The following is a 22,480-nucleotide window of genomic DNA, read 5'->3' as shown; positions in this document are numbered from 1 at the left end:
AACATTTATACTATAAATCATTGTTAATGAGGATCAGAGATGATGACATTACACATAACAGCAGCTGAAGTCCGGCATCAACAAAGAGAGGGAGAGAGAGAGAGAGATAAAACGAGAACGATGAAGAGAAACCCTACCCGACAGAGAGATATAGGAATATTTTCCATGGCGGGATTTGACTCTGCAACTTCAAGTTTTCTAGCCTTGTCAGTGAATAAACCATAGAAAAAAACTGAAAAGGCACAATTTAAACTTCGCAGTTTTGAACTTCGCAGTAAAAAAGCATTTTTTTCCTCGAGAGTTCAGTCGATTAATCCATTTCCAAGACTTTCAATGTTTCGTTGCCCAGTAATGGTCGTTAAACTCAGAAAAGGACCAAAAATAATGAAAAATTCAGGAGAAAAATATCTTAAGAACCATTTCAATGTTTCCAGAAAATATCAAATATCGCCGTTTCAAGCCTGAAATAGTTTCACTGGCTCATGAAGATCTATTTACTTGGAACATGAAAATTTACTGAAAATTTGGAAATTTAAATTTTATCCAAAACTACTAAAACTGGAGTCATGAGAATTATTGATCACCATTCCATTCACTCTAAAAACTATAGAGCAGTTTATTGTCAAACCTTGAGGAGGTCTCAGGGCCCCTGGTGCCAAAAAATTTCAAAGACAAAAAATTTCAAAAAATATAAAAAAAAATTTGAAGTTTTATTAAAAATTGCAAAAACTTGTGATATTAAAGAGTTGAAAGTTAATCTTTGACCAACAGAAATTTTCCAGTAACTTACTTTCGAACCCTAACGTTGACTTTCTGATCCGTTAGGTTCAAAAAACCTGAATAATGACTGTCAAAAATTGAAAAAATGACAAAAATTGTCAAAAAAATGCCAAAATTCGTGATGTTAAAATCTTGAAAGACATTCCATTACATGGAAATTATACAGCAACTTATTTTCAAACCCTAGAGGAGGTTCCTTGTCTCTTGAGCGTGAAGAAATTTTAAAAAAACCGACAAAACCTGAAAAAAGGTTATCAAAAAAATGCTAAAATTTGTAACATTAAAAAATTGAAAAACTAATCCATGGCCGGTAAAAATTTGTTAGTAACTTATTATCGAACCCTTTTAGAGGTTTTCTGATGGTACTGTCACTAACGGCGAACACCTATACAAAATAAGAGGAAAATATATGAGCATGTCGCACACTTTTAGATGAATTCTATTTTACCAATAATTATGGACCGAATAAAATCATTTTAATTGCTATCAGATACAAAAAAACTCAAAAACCACTGAAAAGGACGATCGCCAGTTTGTAGAACAAAATAACCTTCCAAAAAATCGAAATACTCGTTGTTGGAAAAAAGGAAGGGTAGAAAAGAACAATCGAAAAGTTAGCCACTTCCTAAGGGTAATGTTTAAAAACAGCGATCATCAATTCACAAATTCGATCAGCAAAAAAGTGAAAAATCAATGCAAGTACACATCAGCAAACTTAAGGCGAGATTCAGACAAACAAAAGCTGCTCGAAAACATAAGGCCATTCTGTTATCAAACTTAGCAACAAATTTCTGTCTTTAATAAATCGCAGCATGTCTTTTAAGAAGAGCTCCCCTTCACACCTTGAAATTGTCACCTCAAAACAAGTTTCGGTGAATCGCATACTTAGAGACTAGTAAGTAAGGCGTGAGGCTCTAGGAGAGCTGCTCGGCCACTTAATGCCCTCCGAGCGCAACCTGTTTATCCCATTTTTGAGTACGAAAAGTGAAATGGATCAGACGAAAAATTGGTCCGGCGAAAAATCGCATAAAAAGCGCATAGGACTAATACAATTTCTACAAACTTTGTTTGAGCGTAATTAAATGGCCTGAGAAGTCAATAAGATTTCATCAAGCAAAATGACAAAAAAGCGGCGAAATCAGGTGAAACGAAACAAATTTTCGTTTGACGAAGTAAGAGAAATTAGGAACGCAATAATAGGTGACTGAGAAGCTGCGACAGGCTCAAAGAAATTCAATAAATTTGAACGAAAACTAGACGTTTCATAGTAATCAATATCATAAACTATTAACTGGAAACATTATATAGCTTCCTCTTGACCTCGTTAAAGAGACTCTGTCTATAACAGCAATACAACATGAAGAACGAAAAACGGAAAAAAATTACAAAATTTTATGAAAATTATCAACGTAAAAAATTCGTAAGTTGACTACAGACCAATTCAGCCAACAGTATCTATGCACAACTAAAACGCAGAGAATGCTTTTAGTTTACTTAATAGAAGACTAATGTCCACACATGCAAAAAATTAATCTAAAAACCAAAAAAATCTATTCAAATAGAAGACTTTTTGATTTAAGAAAACCACGAAAGACCAAAAATAGCCCGTTAACATTTCATGGACGAACCTGTTCATAAACGCTTTAATCATCTAATCTACGCTTGACGCGCTTTCTAGTGATACTTACAACTCCCTACAATAAATATAAAGACCGGCCAAAATTGACCCCATGTTCCCCCACCACACTTAAAGTGCAGTCGGTACAATTATGTAAACTCTAAAACAGTTTCTGAAATTTTATTGATGAGACAATTTCAAATGTTTCATTTTACGCGATATAAATATCTAGGAAAGAATGAAAGAACTGATTGAATAACCTGCTTCGAAACCGCATTTATTCCTAAGAGGATAAAGTTGAAAAAAGGATCGGAATCATAGATTTATCTTAACACGTAAAAAAACTGAAATAGGAGTTTAGCTGAAGACACTTCATAGGTACAGGTCAGCGGTGCGAATCTTAATTTCTTACCTTGAGTCTTGTCTAATTCCATTTGTAACTTCTCCGACTTCTCTTTCTCTTGTCTGAGTAGTTCACGCAGCGAGTGGTTCTCCCTTTCGAATACATCCTTTCGTCTCATCATGTCCAAGAGGGCTTGTCGCATATCTTCCACTGACAGACCAGAGTTACCGCTGTTTGAGTTCGCTGGATTATAACTGCCGTTGTTGTTCGAGCCAGACGAAGTTGTATATAACTCATTTTTCTCAAACATGTAGAACATGCAATACTTACGAATCCGGAAGATTGTATAACATATGTGGTTATTCCGAGTAAAAATAGAACATGTGCTTAGGGGTACAGCATCATTTTGGCCGTTGCATTTCCATTTAATCTCGTTTTTTACGGTTCCAGCACAGACTATTGCGTGTCCATATATAATCAACTTTACTGTACATAAAATGACCGCGCCTATTAATCGACATTCCGTTAATCAATCCTGCTTATTTAAAAAGACTAAACGCAAACTTTTTTTTCCTCGAATATTATTAACTGGCTTAAAAAAACATTTTATCAATTGTTCACTGCTAGCAACTTTTGACCACTCTAATGAAATTGGAAATTTTCCCCCTCGAAATACATAACCGGCAAAAGAAATAAGCTCATTGGTCAAAACTCGCTCACAATAAACTTCAATTGAAAATTCCAATAAACCACAGAACCAACAAAAGTTACAGAATAACATACAACCTTCGACACACAACTGAATATCTAAAATCAATGAAAGTTTATCAAGATCAGACTCGAAGAGTAAATTTACGTTGCATATAATAATTTTAAAATCGACAATTCACTCTAGTTTGGGTTCGAAAAAAATTTAAGCTCAATTTTACAGTGAAACAAAACTAAAATTGAAATAGCCTTTGAAATACGGCATCCAAATGAAAGTGGTGCCGCAAGATGACTGTTCAGTAATCACTTTACAATCTTTTGGTACGCCAAAAGGTGATAATCTTCTTGGGTACAAGACTTGAACCAAAAATGTCTAACCGCAAATACAGTCCACAACGTCTCTCCATGCAAAAAAAGGCTTCCGGGAAATCCTAATTAAGATTTTCTTAATCTAAATTCTCTTTGATAAAAGCCACTATCACCTCTCTACATAATCCAGCAAAATTTTCCGTTTGCAAAATCAGATCATTTTTTTATATAGTTTACTATACATTGCGCTACCATTGATCAAGATCCGTTATATGAAAAAAGACTTATGGGCCATGTGGGTAATTAGAATTGCGTATATACAGCAAAAGAACTCACAATGGCTTGAAGTTTAGCGGTATTGTCAGACTGACTCCGATGGTGACCAAATTTGCGTCTTAGTTCAGCACTCATTGAATACACGCCAGAATAGTCAACTGAGCCACTGCCTCCAGCACCTAAACCACATTCTTCAGAGTAACAAAAATTGGATCGGTTGCTTTTTCAAAAGCTTTACTGGGCTCATAAATTTTGCATACCGCAACCTCAACTCACTTGCTTTATCTAACACAGTAGCCACGTGCAAGACAATCACGAAATAGGGGTCTCAAACTGCAGGGTAGGAGTTAAATCAGAATTAAGACATCCTATATCTACATTTCTTCTAAACTAAAATGCAAAAAAAAAATCCTGAACGCCCTCTCCTTAAGGAGAGTATCATATACGATTCTCTTAAAAAAACGTGCTGTTGAATCAGATATTGAAGTGCATGTGAGATCCAACCAATCCACCCTACAAGCCTTTTCTTGGTGTTTTTACTTATTTTTTTCTGGCCCTTTTTGAAGAATCATTTTGAAAGAAATTATGGAATTGTCCTTTTATTGTGCATCTCAGCAGAACTATGAGAGCAACGATAACGCAAAAAAAAAAATCCACTTCAGATTTGAGCAAAGGCATGATAGTAGCTACAACGCCATATTCTCGCTGGTCGTTAAAAATAAATTTCAGACTCCACTAAGCGCATCACCATTTGCAACGGTGCCAAAGGACTCACAGTTCAAACACACGAATACGGAAAACAATTTTAATATTTCATCTGGCTCTTTTGTTTGAACCAGATATTGCTGATAAACTGCTCAAGAAAAAAGTAGCAGAACATATTGCGATGAAACAAATACCAGATATATGCGTTTGAGGTCTGAAGAAGACTCTTGATACAATGCCAGGTCCTTATAGACCCTATTGCGCTTTTAAAAATCCGAATTGAGATTTCAAGATAAATCACACCAAATTAACGACCTCTTCAACAACGCAGACAGAACAGATTACGTCAACAACGATCTCATAAATCGGTACTCAGCAAGCACTTCTATTCAGGGGCAGCTAAGATATTTCGATCAGATATTCATGGCAACAGTTCCCAGATATTCGTACGTTCGGGTTAAAATTTCAGCCTAGACATCAATGGTCTAAAGTATTCACGGATACAATGATTGCCTTGATGATCTGAATCACAAAGTAACAGTAAAAAACTTTCATTTTTCAAAATGCATTCAGAGAATCAATAACAGGGGTGCAAAGAAACAAAGAAATAAAACAAAAAAAGATTGTTACACATAAGTATAAAAAGCAAATGGTAAAAGAGGCAATGTAAAGTTAAGAATATAACATTATGTAAAATTATAAAATCATTAAATTACTTAACTAAAAATTTGACCTTACATAATTTAAAAAAAATGGCCTAAAATGCGAGCATAAAATGTTCTCACAATTTAATATGTACATCATGAAGATGAAAAAATAAAATTAAAATCTAATGCTCTCAATGTCATCTTTTATATCAGTTACTTTTGGATCCTTCAAAAATTCTTTCCAAAAATATTCTTTCAGTTCTTTTTTTTAGGGAAGCTTTCGATGCTGTTTTCAGTCTAATATTAGAAGGCAGACTATTATAAATTGGAATGGCTTGTGCAATAAAAGAATCAGTTAAAAACTTATTGTTCTTTCTGATATCGAACGTTACTTTTTTGACCTGTCATGTTGTTTTATTCTCATGGTAGAGAGAGGTTCAATTTTATATGCTGGAAGATCGTTGCTGAGTAAGCGAAAAAATAATATTTTGAGCAATGGTATTTCAAGAGAAAAGAAACTGGTAGTATTTTGTTGCGAAGTTTGAGATCTGTAGACCGACCGTATTTTCTCCTATTAAAAATGGATTTTATTCCCCAATTCAGTTGTTTTTCTAAAGTTGTGAGTAATGACTTTTGCAATCCTATCAGAATTAGAGCGGAATAATGTAGATGACTTATTACTATTGCATTAAGTAATAAGACTTTCGTTTCCTCTGGTAAACTTTTACTTAGTGTTTTCAAAACTTTTATTCCACAAGCCATTCTCTGAAGAATCTTTTTCACTTCTCCATCAAATTTTAGTTTGCTGTCAATAATTACGCCAAGATACTTCACACTATTGGATTCTGCTATTCTTTCATTGTCGACATTCAAAACAGTATTTGTTAACCTCTTCCTGGTGCTGAACACAATATATTCTGTTTTTTGTTTGTTCACTACTAACTGGGACTTTGCAAAAAAAGTCAATAATTTTTGAGATGTTATGTTCAAGTTTTGTTTTTGACGATATTTCATCAGTGTCCGATGTAAAAAGAAAAGTGTCGTCTGCGTACTGGACGACCGTTGCAATCCTTTTCTACAATCTTTGCTAAATCGTTGACGTAAATGTTGAATAATAGAGGTCCTAAAATAGTACCTTGAGGAACTCCTCTTTTCAAATTTATCCAGTCTGATTCAATTCCATTCAGAACAACTCTTTGCGTTCTTTCACTCAAATAATTCTCTATTAAATTGGTAGCATGTTCGTCAAAACCTATATTTTCAAGTCTCCGTAACAGTATTTTGTGGTTTATAGAATCAAAAGCCTTTGAAAGATCTAAAAATGCCCCTGTAACATTTTTTTTTCTTGTTGGGTTCTAATCTTATTTGTTCTGTCCATTTCAGGATAGCATCAATTGTTGAAATTATTTTCAATAACCAAATTGACTAGCAGACAATAAATGCTCCCTTTCTAGGAAACTTGTGATTTGTGAACTGAACGCCTTTTCAAAAATTTTTGACAAAGCAAAAGTGACAGAAATAGGTCTATAATTGAGTGGGTCTTCGGGATTCCCTTTTTTGAAGAGTGGAGTTACACAAGCTTTTTTAAGATCTTCTGGAAATTTTCCTTCTGTAATGAACCGATTAATGAGATAACATAGTGATTTCGCTAGCGCCGCTTTAGCATCTTTTATTGCCCAAGCTGGTATTTTTGAAGGGCCGACTGGTTTACTTGTATTCAATGAATCTATGAGCACATTTGTTTCCTTGGTTGTTATATATCGGAACTTGAAACACTTTCTCGGAGCAGTTTTAGGGGGAATGTCGTTTGTTTGTTGCAAGCCAGTGAACTCTCCCAGAGTGGAAAATCTGTAATTTAGAAGATTTGCAATTTCCATGGGCTTTGTTATCTTATCAGCAAAACTGTTTAATAAAGATTGAATTCTTGCTTGAGTCTTTTCTTTATTACAAAGATCTTGAATGAATTTCCATCTGGCTTTTTCACTGTTTAACTCCATAAAACTTGAAAGAAGTTGTTTTTCTTTTTGGCGAATTAAATCGTTTTTACTTTCATCATCGCTAGTTCTTGAAAACTGTCTTTTTGTTTCCTCACATAGCCATTTTTCTTGAAGCAAAAATTTTGGTTTATATGTTCTAATATAACAGGCTTTAATTGGAGCATGTAGTGCTAATGCTCTTTCAATAATTCTTTGAAATTCTAATAACATCATATCTCCTGTCACTGCACCGTAAAAGTGTCTCCAGTCTGAATTTTCAATAAAACTTGCTATGGCTGAATAGTTTTTTTGTCAAAAAATTTTTTCTTTGTTGTTTTTGATTTTAGCATCACAGATTTAAGAACTGTGATTGTTGCAAAATGATCAGTTTTCAAAATCGTATCCGCTACTATGCCTGTTTCGTAATCGTCTGTTATGATATAATCGATAAGTGTTGAAGCAGAGTTAGTGATTCTTGTAGCTGTATCATTATTCGTTGGTTTAAGATCATATGGAGAAATTAGATTGTAGCAGACTTCTGTCGCCCTTTGCAAAATAGTTTAAGTTGTAGTCTCCAGCAAGTATGACAGATTTTCCTTCAGCCATAGCAAGATCAATTCCCAGGACCAATTTTTCTAAATACATCTTTACAAGTTTTTTTTCGGGACAGTATGATAAATTCAAAACGCATTTCTTTTTTTTGTATGCTCACCTCAACCCATAAACTTTCAAAATTTGTATCCGGAAAGCAGTTGAGATCATCGCGGAGACGAGGTTTCAATATTTTCGGAATGTACATAATACCACCACCTTTTGTTTTTGTTGTTTGGATGCGATATTTTTGAAAACAGTCAAAGTTTTGCTTATCTACATGCCAAAATTCTTCCGGATGGTTTTGTGACAACCATGTTTCACTAAACGCATATATGCAGTTGTAACCAATGTCCTGAATGAGTTCTTCCAACAGCAGATGTTGTCCTGCTAAACTTCTGGCGTTTTGATGTAGAATTTTTATTCTGGAATCAAATAATTTTAACTGTTTCATCATAAGTGCAAATGGCAAAACTGGTCCAGGGTTTATTTCGATATCACCACTTTTTAGTAGAAGGTACCATATAACTTTGAATGTTGAAGCACATTGTTTGCTGTTACAGATTCCTTTGAATGAAGGTATTCGAGATGCATAAGGAAAACTGTAAAAAAATTCTGAATACTATCGGAGGATACGAGTAGTACACATAGTATAACTATGAGTCGAATACCTGACATTTTTGGCTATATCTGATTATAAATCACTACACGTTGCAAAATAGCTTAAAAACAACAGAAACTGCAGCCAAAATCCATTTGTATAACGATATGTTTGCCTCCATGGTGAACAAGATAAGAAGTTAAAAGAAAATGAATTAAAACTGCATTTTTTAATGAACGGAATTCCCTACTGAAAATTAAAATGTATATCATCGCAAAAGAGAGCGTTGTAATTTGCCATTTGACTCAACATGTTGCAGACGGGAAGTATTTTGATTTTTTCAATTTTTTCAGTGTTTTCTTGTGTAATATACTCTCGCAGCTTTTCATTGAATTCGTAAATTTTGTTGTTTGTCTGTTCGTTTTTCGGCAACTTTTTTAAGGGAGGCACTTCCATCAATACCAATGTTTCCGGGCTGAACATTTCCTTTATTGCAGAGACAAGATCTTTGTAATCTGAGAATAATGTTTCTAAATGATCACTTTTTTGTTTTAGAATAGCATTGGTCCCATCCTGTAAACTGACTGTTTTCATATTTTTTTGATCGTAACCCTGTAATAATTGCAGTTTTTCCTTTGTCGTCGAGCCTGGGTAAGCATGTATACTGCAGTCCTGAGGAAATTTCCGATCTCTTGCCAGGTGTTTGATGATACTACTACCAATTAAAAAATTTTCTGTTTTCTCCTCGATCTTTAATGTTTCAAACTTTCGAATAAAAACGTCATTTTTTGCACTCGTGTTAATCGTTGGTGTTATTATAGCTGAAGTAGTTGTTACCTGTGCCGATTTTTTAAGGAATTCACTCACGGTTACCACATGCTCGGCGATGAGACTGTCCTTCACTTCTAATTTTTGATAAAGTTCGCAATAAATTTTATAAAGATCTGCTTTCGAATAACTATTAAACTTTTCTGCAGTCATCATCATGATTGGAATATATTACAGGAGGATATTTACAGGAGTAATTTTACAATTCTTGATATTTACAATTAGAACTTTGTTACAGAATCTGTTGCTTAAAAAGAACTATTGTGCTAACGTTGAAAACTAGCAATGCATAAGAAAGTGCTTCAAACGTTTAAAAAATGAAGGTCAAGAAGCAATTGAATAGAAAAAAAAACAGGGCCAAAGAAGACTACGAATTGTAAAACGAAGCTGCTTCATTGAAAGTGAAAAGAAAATGAATGACATTGCAATTGGTATTCAGCGCCTCATTTCCTAGGACAAAATGCCGGTGCACCAACACTTGGAACTCGAGGGTTACACCAGTTGCGAAAACAACTTTTGAAGCATTGCCAGTAACATCAAAAGAACAGCAGGCATGCTGAGCGGAATATTTCCCCATGTACAAAGCAGCAGTACCAACAACATTTCTCCACAGGCGTTTACTACATGCAGTTCAAGGCAGTGCAAACGAAGAATCCGAAGCCGCACTGGAATCAATTAGTTTCCGAATACAGGCTTTAGAAGCTAATTCCCTCAGTCTTCTCATGCGCTCCGTAGAGCTTAATTCGTAGAGCTGATGAAAAAAATGGGCGCGAGGTCCACACCTTTTGCTGTTTTCGCTTGCGTTCCGGCCTGTAGAGAAAAAGATATAGCAGTCAGTGCATGATCTACTCCAGCATAAATGAAATCTGAATGATGGGCTCCAAGTAAGTTCTGAAGAAGAGCTTGTTAAAAAATACTGTGCAACAGAGGGTCAGCTTTTTTCTGATCTAAAAATGCAACCTCTGACTATCAGTAAAGTTATACAGCATAGCCGACAGACTTAACTTGAAATTACCCGTCACAGGATTGGAGATTAGGAGCAACCATGAAGCCGATAGAAAAAATTCTAAGAGCCTGGATACACTTGACTACCTCAACGACCTACAAGGCTCCTTAGGCATCCTACACCATTGTATAGATGCTCCGACTTTGACACATTTGCTTCGTTGCCGAAGTCCGACAGCAATGTTGTCAAAAACTAAGAAACTTGATCACACGCAGATGGAAGTTCTCGAAAACATTGAGGCAATTTTCCTTAGTCCCAATTCTCATGGCTCCAGGATGTTTTCATGTTTCAATAGCAGTATTATTCTAATGCTGTTGTCTCTGTAATATCTCTGGAAGAGTTCATGTCAGGCAAAACAAGCAGATCTTTCTCTATCTCATGTTGGAGTTAAACTTTTATCACCATCCATACACAATTTTGGTCTCTACTTGAATGAAAATAAATTTTGAATAAGTGCAAAACACAAGATTAGATGCGCCTGTCTATTCAGAGAGGAAGTATCAATATTGTAAAACAGGGATTCTGGATAATCACGGTGACCACTCTGTCTCATGTCACGGGCGTTGCTATGAATGATAGAATTCGCGATAAACTTTTATCAGCTTGCTCTGCAACAAATTTAGTCCCTTTAGTAGAACCATGTACAGAACAGTGACTCACGGCCGTGAGACACCTATGTTCCATCTTTGCAAGCAGGCAGGCGAGCTCTCCTTGATGTGACGACGACTTCACCATTGCAGCCCAAATCGATTACAAATGCATTATAGAAGGCTGGTGACGCTCTTAAAGCAACAAGGAGTGCACGTATACATAGCTCACATGAAAGCAACTATTCAGAAGAGGGAATCTTGTTCCCCTTGCTACTGAAGTGCGCGGGGTTTTCTCACAGAGATTCAAGACGCTGAAGAGAATTGTTGATATTGCTGACAATAGATTTTCTTGGAGTTTCTGTCATCACCCTTAACAAATTCATCCGTTCAATTTTTGTTCTAGCTATCCGAGGAACTGCAATCATGACACTTGATATATCCACAAGAAATCTAATTGCGTGAACGGAAACTCACTGAATGTGAGGGGAGCATTGCGAGAAAAAAACATACCCGGCAGATCGCCGGAAAATAGCCGCCGTTGATTCCAATAAGCATGATTGGGATTGAAAGAATAGATATTGAAAAAAAAGATCTTTGTACGCAAACATTTTTTAAGTCCGATTTATTTTGATGGCATTTCGTAGTTCAACATACTTCTGTTTCTTAGAGAGGGGCTAGAGGGGCTACTATCAATACCAATAAGCATAAGAGATGGTAACTAAGACTTATAGGAACGACGTTCAAATAGCGGGCATCTAAAATTGGGCTTTATGGGTTTATCCCGTTTCTATTTCTGACTTCAATTTTTTATACTGACTCTGTTCATTTTGAATTGCTTCGCTGAGCAACTGATGTTCAAATTCACTTTTAGCAGAATGAGAGGAGAGAAACTAGCCTAGAGAAGTCAAAAAGATTTCACGCAAAATGTCGAAAAAGCGGCAAAATGGTAAAGCGAAAAAAAGTTTGACGAAGTATAAAAACATAGCAGGACAAGTCCTGACATACAATTCAAAGAATTTTCATTGACTAAACAGAAAACTAGACCAAGAACTGAAATTGAATGGATTGGGAAAACCATTTAGAAAAAAATCCGATTCAAAAAATTGAAAAAAACTGTAAAAATCAAAGTGAAATTGCCGCATGTGAACAAAAAACCACTAGCGAGAATACGAATTTTTCTACTTAAAATTTAGAGCGAAAAAATTTCACGTCACAAAATCACTCGCTTTTTCGCTCCACTTCCTGTTCCGGCGTGGCCAAAATCACCACTCCAATTTGACTTCAAAAATCATGAAAATGTGTGAACAGATCTTAAAAAAAACATAGCAGGACAAGTCCTGACGTACAATTCAAAGAATTTTCATTGACTAAACAGAAAAACTAGACCAAGAAAGGACTATGAGTGAATTGAGAAAACCATTTTAAAAAAATCAGATAAAAAAATAAGAAAAAAAAAACAGAAAATCAATGTCAAAATGCCGCATGTGAACAAAAAACCACTAGCGAGAAATGAAAATTCAATTCAAACAAAAAACAAGGCCTAGAATGAGCTGTGAATGGATTGGGAAAACCATTTAGAAAAAAATTCGATCCAAAAAATCGAAAAAACAGTAAAAAACAGAGTGGAATTGCCGCATGTGAACAAAAAAACCCACTACCAAGAAATCGAATTTTTGTTCAAACACCATTTTCTCACTCTACTTTAAAATTAGAGCGAAAAAAAAATTCACGCCGCAAAACCACTCACTTTTTCGCTCCATTTCCTGTTTCGGCGTGACCAAAATCACCACTCAAATTTGACTTCAAAATCATGAAAATGTGTGAACAGATCTTAAAAAAAAAGACAGCGCCCCAATACAATTCAAATTCTTTGAATTGTAAAAATTCTTTGAATTGTAAAAAAAGACAGCGCCCCAATACAATTCAAATTCTTTGAATTGTAAAAAATAGGAGCGCTATAATAGCCGGCTGAGAAGATGAAGGCGGCTATTAACAACAATCTCATCACGTCTTCGTTTCACCCAATGAGCGGGCAGACCTGAAACAATCTACTAAACTACATAATGACGCTCGTCATGAGGATTATACGCAAAACAGAAAGCCAGTTGAGTGGGTTGTATTTCAAAATGAGTCTCTAAGTACTGTGTGATTTGTTCATGATTTGAACCTGATAAGAAGTTTGCAATTAACTAATAACCTATCAAGAGATCTCTAAGGAATTCAAATATTATAACTGAGAAAAAATTGTATTGTTCGCATAACTAAACCCCTTCGAAACTCAAAAATAGTATTGGCTGTTTGTCTCGAAATTTGCGGGGTTTTCTTTATTTTTTACCCTATACAGCTTGGCTTTCAAAAATTAACTTCAGCACTTCTATTCCTCGGTCACTCTGGTTGGAAACCTCAAGTGTTTCAGTTTTATAAAAATTTAAAAATATTCAAAGTTCATAAAACTGGAAACAGCTTCTCAGAGTCCATACGCGCTTCAAACTGATGCTCTTCAGGTTATGATGCTTATGATGAATAAATGTTTTAACACAGGTGGACTCTATTGTATGTGAAAACGGCCACTTTTAGATACGAAAATAGGTACCTCCGAACCAATTTGTATTAAACAGTTGTCGAGAGCATTAATAAGCCTACCATATTCTGTTGATGCCGTTAAGAAGTCCCCGCTATCCTCTAATAGTTCCAAGCTGCCAGCCGATGCTCCAGTGGCAACAGAGCCCCCATCCCCATCTCCTCCGGCACCAGCTAACCCCCCTCCACCGAGAGACGAGGCGTCTTCGGAGTTGTGCGAAGACGAGACCCTATTAAAACAGGATTATAATGATCGAGTAACGTCGGAAGAAAAAGGGGCGGTGGACTAAAGCTTTCAGCATCTTGATGCCTTCACTATAGACCACACTGCTTATATTTCAACGTTGTACTGTTTTCGGAACTAACAACAAGTCAACTTCATCAGAATATCCCGCTTCCATATAAGCGAAAACAAAGATTAACGTTATGCATTTAAATATAAGGTCACTTAAACCTCACTTTGAACAATTGGAAGCACTAACACTTAGTCTAGAGTCTCCACCAGATTTTGTTTGCTTGACTGAAATATGGTTGAAAGATAATGATAACTGCGCAGGCTATCTAATAGTTCGCTATAATCAGTATTGCATAAAAAATAGACAGAACGCTAAAGGTCGTAGAGTTATGATACAAATGAGGAATACCTGCAACTTCTTGAGAGTACTGAAGTCGGTCTTTGAAGAGAGCTTAACGGCAGATTTAGCATTAAACGTTTACCATAAAATTACTTAGTTTTCAATAAGTGCGTTAAAAGTTTGAAATATGCGTGATTTATAATAAACCAAAAACGAATAAGAGAAAATTTGTAGAACAAGTGAATAAATCTCTGGAAAATATCATAATCTCTTCGACTCTTTTTATTTGATGTGGTGATTTTAACATCAACAATTTGGAAAACAATTTGCCGATTAAGAACTATGAAAACGCAGTTTTACCAAAAAATTTTGAACTAGCAACAAAATTACCACACGCGTAGAAAACAAAACTTCGGGCACCCGTATCGACCAATTTTTGTACCAAAATATTTTTGAGCCCCAGATGAGGGTTCCTGAGCAGGAAAATGTATCGGATCATTTTCCAATTGTATCAGAGTGGAAAGTAAATTGCAATAATTCTTCAAATTAAATTTCACAGATACATCTTATCTTAAAAAACCTGCGCAAGTAGATAAATTTTTAAATACCTCGAAAACGTCTCTTTATGAAAACTTCGACGAAATGGTAGACTGCGAGGATGTCAAAACTGCTTTTATTCAGTTTAATAATGTTTCAACAACACGTAAATTATTTTGCTCCGATCAAGATTGTCCCTGAAAATTCCTAATTTACAAAACCTAAAAGGTTTGTGAATTAGTTAACAAACCTGAAGGCTAAACGAAAAAAAGTTTAAAGGGAATGGAAGCGTGATCAGAATAAAAAGGAAAAGCCTGCCTTACTCCTAAATATCTGTAAATCTTTTGAAGACCAGCTTAAGAAATCAATCAAGCAATTCTATTGGAATAAGTTGAAATCATGTATAAGAGACTCAAGACAAACTTATAAACTTCTGAAAATAGCAGAACAAATAAAACTAAAATGCAGATACCACTTCTGTTAAATTGCCCTGTTAAGTACTGACCAAAATACAAATAGCTGAAGCATTGAATCATCGTTTTACCAGCATCGGAAAACCGACTAATGAGTCAATCCGTCAGAAAAAGTTGCAGTTTTCCCTGATACAGCAAGCCAATCTGCGTTTTTAGTGTTACTGCGATAGAGGTTAGAAGAATAATTGCTAATTTGTCTCTTAAATCATCTAGTGGAGATGACTTAAAATGCAATAGTATTATTGACGATTCGAGAGATGCTATCGTGCCCACTTTGTCACATAAAACTAATAGTTCATTTGAGGAAGGTATTTTTCCAGAGCGACTAAAGAGGGCAAAAATTATTCCACTTTATAAAAAGGGATCAAAGATTGATAACAATAACTATCGACCTCTCTGACTTAAATGTCTGGAGCAAAAAATTTGAGCGTGTGACGTTACAATCGAATGTACTATTATCTTAAACATTTCTTGCTTTTATACGAAAAGCAGTTCGGTTTCCGTTCTAAGCTTAGTACAATTGATGCTTTGGTATAAAAGAGAGAATAAGAACTTCAAGCAATATATCGATCAGTTTTTTCGTTGTTTTCAGAAAAACTTTTGACACAATAAACAATGAGATTTTGTTACACAAATTAGAGAAGTATGGTTTTAGATGAAATTTCTAAAAGTAGTTGAAATTGTATCTGATAAACAGACTGTAGCGTGTGGAGGCAAAGGCCTCTTCTTCTGACCGGAAAAAGATAATTTATGGTGTCCCGCAATGCTCCATACTAAGTTCTTTCCCATTCCTTATTTAATTTAATGACTTGCCTCGTGTATGTAGCAACTTGGACGTTCCTCTTTTCGCTGATGATACAAATCTTACGCCTTCCAATTGTGAAGTCAGTAAAGTCCAAAAAGATCTGGCTGCCATCAATACTTGGCTTAATGCTAATAAACTTAATCTTAATATGAAGAAAACAGCCATGATGAATATCGGAAAACGTGCTTCCAATTCTAATTCAAGTTTACTGACAATGATATTGAAATTCAACGTGTGCAAGTATCCCGGTATCCTTACTTACAGAAACTTTCAGATCAACCACTAGTCAATTCTGTTAAAATGAGATTCAGAAAGCAGTGCTGTATAATATCCAAGTTGAGACACTACGTACCACGAAGCCAACTCCTTACGTATTATTTCAGTAAAATTAGAACTTTTATTCCGTATGGGCGTCTTGTTTACGGCTTTTGTAGCTATTCTTCTCTAGAACCGAACTTTTTTGCAGAAAAAATCTGGAATTTAATTTTTCGTAAAAGGCGGGATAGTTGTTGGGACATTCAAGACAATCAAGTTGGGATATTCAAGACAATTCAAGACCTTCAAGTACTATCTGTTTTTGAGTTACATATTTATGAATTGCTCAAGTTTTGACTACGATCAATTCTCAGAGTACACAAACAAGATTATGTAAATGAGATGATTGTTTTCAAGGATACTAGAGAAACCCGGCAGCAGAGAACCCAGAACGTTTTTCAAACACCTGCCAGACGCAAAATTGAACACAATTCGATTGAGTATCGTGCAGCTAGACTTTAGCATGCTGAGCAGAAATAATATCCAATTTGTGCCAGTGAAAGAGAATTTACCATAGTGTTAGGTATTTCTATATAATGCAAAACGTTAATTTAGTTAAGCACAAATTTGGATTTCAAATTTACAACTGTTTGTTCTTTATTTGGTTTGTGTCTATTGAAGTTTCTCTTAGTAAGTTGGAGCAGCTATAAAGTTTTTCCTGTAATTTCGAGGAAAGATGTTTACATTTGCCTCGTCCAAGAAAATCTCATTCCCTCAATAAACCTCTATTTTCTTCTGGTTCCCCCTGTTGAATCTGTCGCTCGGTTGTACAGTTATGTATCCTTCAACCTCGAACGGTCAATTGCCGTTTCTGTTGCGATAATTAGGTGCATGCTGTCGTCAGTAGCCGCAGAGGGCGATACCAGAACTTTTTTAATTGAAATTTATAAAAAGCGCCAGAATGTTTTTAATAATTTTCCTGAGTCTTTTGAGCTTGTACGCTTATCAGGTTAATACAATTTTCTTGAGCGCCTAGGCGACTACCAGTAATGCAATTTAGGTCAAATGTCACTTAATTTCAGTGCTACGGCTCTTCAATTTACCAGCGTTTTTACTATTCAGCTGCAGGAATTTAATCTCAATTCTGTATCTCGGGCAAAATGTTTTTTTTTTGACAAAAACTTATTTGAAAATATTCAATAAATGAATATGTCAGGTGCAGTGAGGGCCAAAGGGGCCCATTGCCTGTCCTTTCCGATTGTCAATTTTATTTGTTTCCTGTCTTACTGTCAGTTAGTGTTTATGATAAAAAGTATAAATTAATTCTTCTTCAATTGAAAAAATGAAACGATCTCAAGCTCACTTCTCGAACTGATTCTAGCATTGAACTAGCCCCACCTGATATCAGCTTCTTAAAATTTCGAATGGCCGAACTGTGGAGTCAGGGACAACTCACGGAGCCAATACCGAACAGTCAAATCAGTCCGCCAAAAATTGCTCATTTTGTGCCCTATTATAGCTCTCCATTAACGTATATAATTATGGGGGCTAAGTCGAAATACCGAAATGTCCAACAAAAAACATACACCTAATATCAGCTTCTTAAAATTTCGAATAGTGAAACTTTGGAGTCAGGGACAATTCACGGAGCCAATACCGAACAGTCAAATCAGTCCGGCGAAAATTGATCATTTTGTTCCCTATTATAGCTCTCCATTAACGTATATCATTATCGGGGCTAAGGCGAAATACCAAAATGCCTAACAAAAAATATACACCAATATACAACGAGCAAAAATCCCGACGACCTGAAGACCAATGCATAAGCCCAAAAACAGAAAACGGTCAAAAAAGCTAAAATATTGCCGTCAAAATAAACCCCCAAATTAAACCATCCTCGACTAACTTTGCCCGAAATGCTCTCATACGAACGGCGAGCGGTTGGCTTAGGTAGTAGCCAGAGGGGGCTTAGGGAGGCTAGCATGGCGAAAGGGGAGTCAAGCGATGGAGGGGGTGAGGCTGGGAGGGCTGGACGAGAGGGGGTTCAAACTGCCACATGGAGAAGGGAGGAAAAGGGGAGTTTTCCGGGGGAGGGGGTAGGTGGGGCCGATTGACTGATGGGGGGCAAACTTTCAAGACTAAGAACCGCCCTACACATGAAACTGTCTCCTCAACATTTTTGCTAGATAGCAGACTAGCAAGGCTGTAAGAGAACTGCTCACTGTCGTAATGACCTCTGGGCTTTACCTGTATATTCCATTCTTGAGAACGAAAATATTAAAGAGTAACACGAAAACTCGGTCAAAAGAAAAATCGCATTAAAAACCAGAATACCAGAAACGACTCCTTTCGTGCAAAAAAACTTACCTATTTCAGAAATATTAAAAAGAACAAAGAACAGCAATATAGTAAGAAACAACCAAGTTTTAGTTAGGAAAGTTAGGAGGTAGGTATTTGGAGGGGGTAGGTTGGCCGAAGGAGGGGGTAGATACGTAAAGAGAGGGGTTGGTGGGGGTATGTTGGTGGTTGAGGGAGGTGTAAGCAGTGGCTGAATAGTTGCCCAGTGATCGGTATGCAGGGGGTAGGGCTTGGAGGAGTTAGGTTGGTCGGGGAGAGGGTGGGGATGAGGTAGGAAGATGGTGGGGAGGTGTGGGCGGGTTTGATAGGTAGGAGGACTTAAATGGGATGAAAAATTCTCAAAATGACCTTTTTACAATGCATATTACCAGTAGTTCATAACTACTGAACATTCCAAACTAAGCTACTGCTGAAGTATAATAATTGGAAACAGAAATCAATGTTCATAAGCAGAAATGTTCGAAAGTCAAAAATCAAATCATGAAGGAACTTGATTGAGCTAAACAAAAACTTGTGATACCAATTCTCTTCCAGTCGTAAAAAGACCACAGGACTAATATAATAGCTACAAACTTCGTTTAAGAGCAATTGAAAATTTTAGAGTGTAGAAAAAACATTTTGTTGCGCTAAAATTCAATTGAGACAAAACATTCTGTACATTAAATACGTTTCTCTTCCACGTTCCAGCTGACTCCACTCGAGAAACTTTCTTCATCTTTGAGAGACAATTCCCTCGTACAGTTGAGATTTCTTCAAATTAATGTTGTGGGTGTTTTTTTTTCAGAAACCTCTTGATACTGAGACTCTGATTTGACAATTCTAGCAGACCGAAAGAAGATCGCACGCTCACCACTTTCTACTCTAACAGTCTGTGTGCATTCGTCAATTAGACCTTCAATCAATTTCTTGATGATCACTTAGCCCTTGTCCAGTACAGTATCCTCACTGTCATTCTGTTCTTTATCTTCCTTCTTTATCTAACTTCAGCTGGAGATATCGGTGCGACATTACAACGTTCTTCTTAATAACCTATCCTAGATTTTGTTTATAGTTCGATCTTGAACTGCACTACAACTTGTATCACTGCGCTTGGGATAGCCGCCTAGAGTTTTGACTTGTTGGCTTTGCTGCTTTCCGATTTGGGTGCTAGCTTATCATGAGCTCGTTGATCTGTCTTTCACATATCGGAAATTTTTAGTCAGGATGCTTTTCTCATTCAAACTGTCTGACTGCGCCTAGACTTGAGACAGATTTGGACATCTCTTGTTTGATGCAAAATAAGTTTTATCCAAAATTCTTTAATTGGGCAGTTTATTGACCACAGTCTTATCCCAAATCTCTGAAACTGTTTAATAAGATTATCACAACAATTAGGCCATAGACTCAGGAATTTTGACTACAAGAGTCCAAAGTGAATTCGGGTGGTACGGACCTGTGTTCACGCGAATGGCCAGATCTGAGGAGGCTTGCGGGATAGTTGATGTCCAGTTTCTCAAATATGGGAATGAGGTCCGGAGGTGCAGCCGAGGAAGAGCCACTCTCTAACTGATGCTGTAGAGCAGTCATGTCAGATGGGTCGAAAACCTACAACAGCAAATTTTGATCTCTCAATGGTTTCGTTTCAACCAAATGTTTAATCTTGATATTACAAAATTGTTTAACACAATTGGGAACTGAAACTTTTGTCTTCATAACCACGTATGAACAACTTAATGCAACTCTTGAACTAATAATAGTTACATAGCACAAAATGTCTGGATTAGCTATTACAATGTGCATACATGGAAAATGTTGTGCACAGTCCAACAATGGGAGAGTAAACAGTTCCGACTATTAATAAAGTTGCCCCGCATATATATAGTATAATTGTATCAATCAAGAATGGATCCAAAAAACAACCCATTTAACCTCATTAGAGGATAGAGATGATGACGTGATTCCTGAGACATTGTTATGACCAGCTGAGGATGCTCCCGAAGCAAGGGCAGATGCGAACAAACTTCCCCCGTCCTTAAGTCGACTCATTTCTTCAATCTTAGCCAACTTCCTGCTGCTCTTTTTATGGCGCCTTTTTGGTGTCTTCCTTTCAGAGCTACTTGTCGAATCGGATCGGAGCAGCAGAGCTTCCTGGCGTGAAGGTATTCGACCACTTTCTAAATATCATTTTACTTTCACTATTTTGTTATTATTTGATCAGCTGAGCATTTGGCGCTCACTTGTATGCATTTATGAGAAATTTTGTAGCTAAACAGAATTAATCAGAAGGCGATGAATCTAAACATTTTACATACTCTTTTGTAATTGACCTATTGGAAGATAAAAACACCTCCAGGTGACGCTCCTTTTTATATACACAAGTTGAACGACAGCTTCTTGCTTTGTATCTAATACACAGAGAAGCAAGATATCCATTAGTATTCCAATACCTTCAAGTAATCATAAAACAGTACTACCAATTATATGATCATGGTTATTGCTGACGCAAATTCTGACGTCATATGTTTTGACGTAAGCTTCACCATATGTTGGCTTTTTTGCCACAGGAAAAACGATCACGGGGATCGATTTGTGACATCACCCCAAAACAACACAGACACCAGCTCGAAATTGATAAGTTATCTAATTAAAAATGATGATTTCAATGTTTACATTTGATACCTCAAAATTTTAAATACCTTGCGGCATAAAGCACCGGAAAAGTTTTTGAATCGATCTATAGATATAACGACTAACCAATAGGGTCCAGTTGATGAGGACCAGAAGTTGTGACGTCAGAGGATGTCGCCATTTTCTTGCCGAGCTCCAATTCAGAACTATCGATTTTCAGTGCAAAATAGATGTTGCGAAGACTTGAGATGACCTAAATCAATTTACTAAATCAATTTATTGATGTACTTAAATAGTCAAAATACCTAAATTTTGTGATTTCAAGCAAATTTTTTGGTCTCGATTTTTAAAAATCCCACTTATTCATAAAAATTTCCCTAATTATCCTTCACTACACTCGATGAAATTTACGGTACATTGTAACAAAACAAAAACAAAGAGGGGGATCGATTATGTACGTCCGCATATAAAGTTGAGCCTATGTTCTAAAGTGTACTCGAGCGCAACATTGCAACACTGAAAAGAAAGCCTTTGACATAAATTTACTTAAAAACAGTCTTTCAAACGTTACTGACAGATAACAGATTATTAATTAAATAAAAAAACATACCAGGCAGATTGCCGGAAAATAGCCGCCGTTGATTCCCATAACTCTATTGGGATTGAAAGAAAAGAAAATATCAACAAAAATTGATTTTTGTATTAAAACATTTTTAAGTGCGATTTATTTTGATGTCATTTCGTAATTGAACATACTCCTGTCTCTCAGTGAGAAGCTACAGGGTCTAGTATCAATACCAATAAGCATTATAGATAGTAACTAAAACTTATGAGAACAAAGTTCAAGAACCGGGCATCTAAAAATGGGCTTTATGGGTTTATCCCGTTTCTAACATTCTGACTTTGATTTTTTTATACTGACTCTCTTCATTTTGAATTGTTTTGCTTAGCAGCTGCTGTTTAAAAGCACTTTGAGCAGAATGACAGAAGAGTGAAACTAGCCTAGAGAAGTCAAAAAGATTTTACGCAAAATGTCGAAAAAGCGGCAAAATGGGTAAAGCGAAAAAAAGTTCGACGAAGTAAAAAAAATAGGAGCGCTTAATAGCCGGCTAAGAAGATGAGGGCGGCTATTAATGAATATATTTTTTTCATTTTTAATAGCAGGTCTCAACTTGATCAAAAAAGGAGGCTCGGTATTGTGCGATCGCACATAAGGTTCCGACCCCGCTCATCCACAATTTTGGCATAATTGTCTACCAAATGAGGAACAGATAGAAAAACCCATAAATTATTTTTGGGATTCCCCAAAAAA

General features: G+C 36.1%; 1 protein-coding gene across 2 annotated transcripts in view; it reads right to left on the bottom strand.

Moving 5' to 3' along the window:
• Positions 1-22,480, bottom strand: part of LOC142337531 (sorting nexin-29-like) — a 43,953-nt gene that overhangs the window by 17,467 nt on the left and 4,006 nt on the right. For both annotated transcript variants that reach the window (XR_012758951.1, XM_075386825.1), the window contains exons 2-7: positions 21,295-21,421; positions 20,470-20,714; positions 19,994-20,145; positions 13,622-13,788; positions 4,095-4,213; positions 2,811-3,042 (exon numbers count right to left, since the gene is read on the bottom strand). Coding sequence is in view for 1 of the 2 variants with exons in the window: in XM_075386825.1 (XP_075242940.1) it covers positions 2,811-3,042; positions 4,095-4,213; positions 13,622-13,788; positions 19,994-20,145; positions 20,470-20,714; positions 21,295-21,421 (1,042 nt within the window). In the remaining variant the exon portion in view is untranslated. The remainder of the gene's footprint in view (positions 1-2,810; positions 3,043-4,094; positions 4,214-13,621; positions 13,789-19,993; positions 20,146-20,469; positions 20,715-21,294; positions 21,422-22,480) is intronic.

The sequence above is a fragment of the Convolutriloba macropyga genome, chromosome 4 (assembly GCF_964194025.1).
Source record: "Convolutriloba macropyga chromosome 4, txConMacr16.3, whole genome shotgun sequence".
In the NCBI taxonomy this organism is placed as follows: Eukaryota; Metazoa; Xenacoelomorpha; order Acoela; family Convolutidae; genus Convolutriloba; species Convolutriloba macropyga.
Note: the sequence above shows the minus strand (reverse complement) of the source record. Positions and strands in the feature narration are given on the sequence as shown.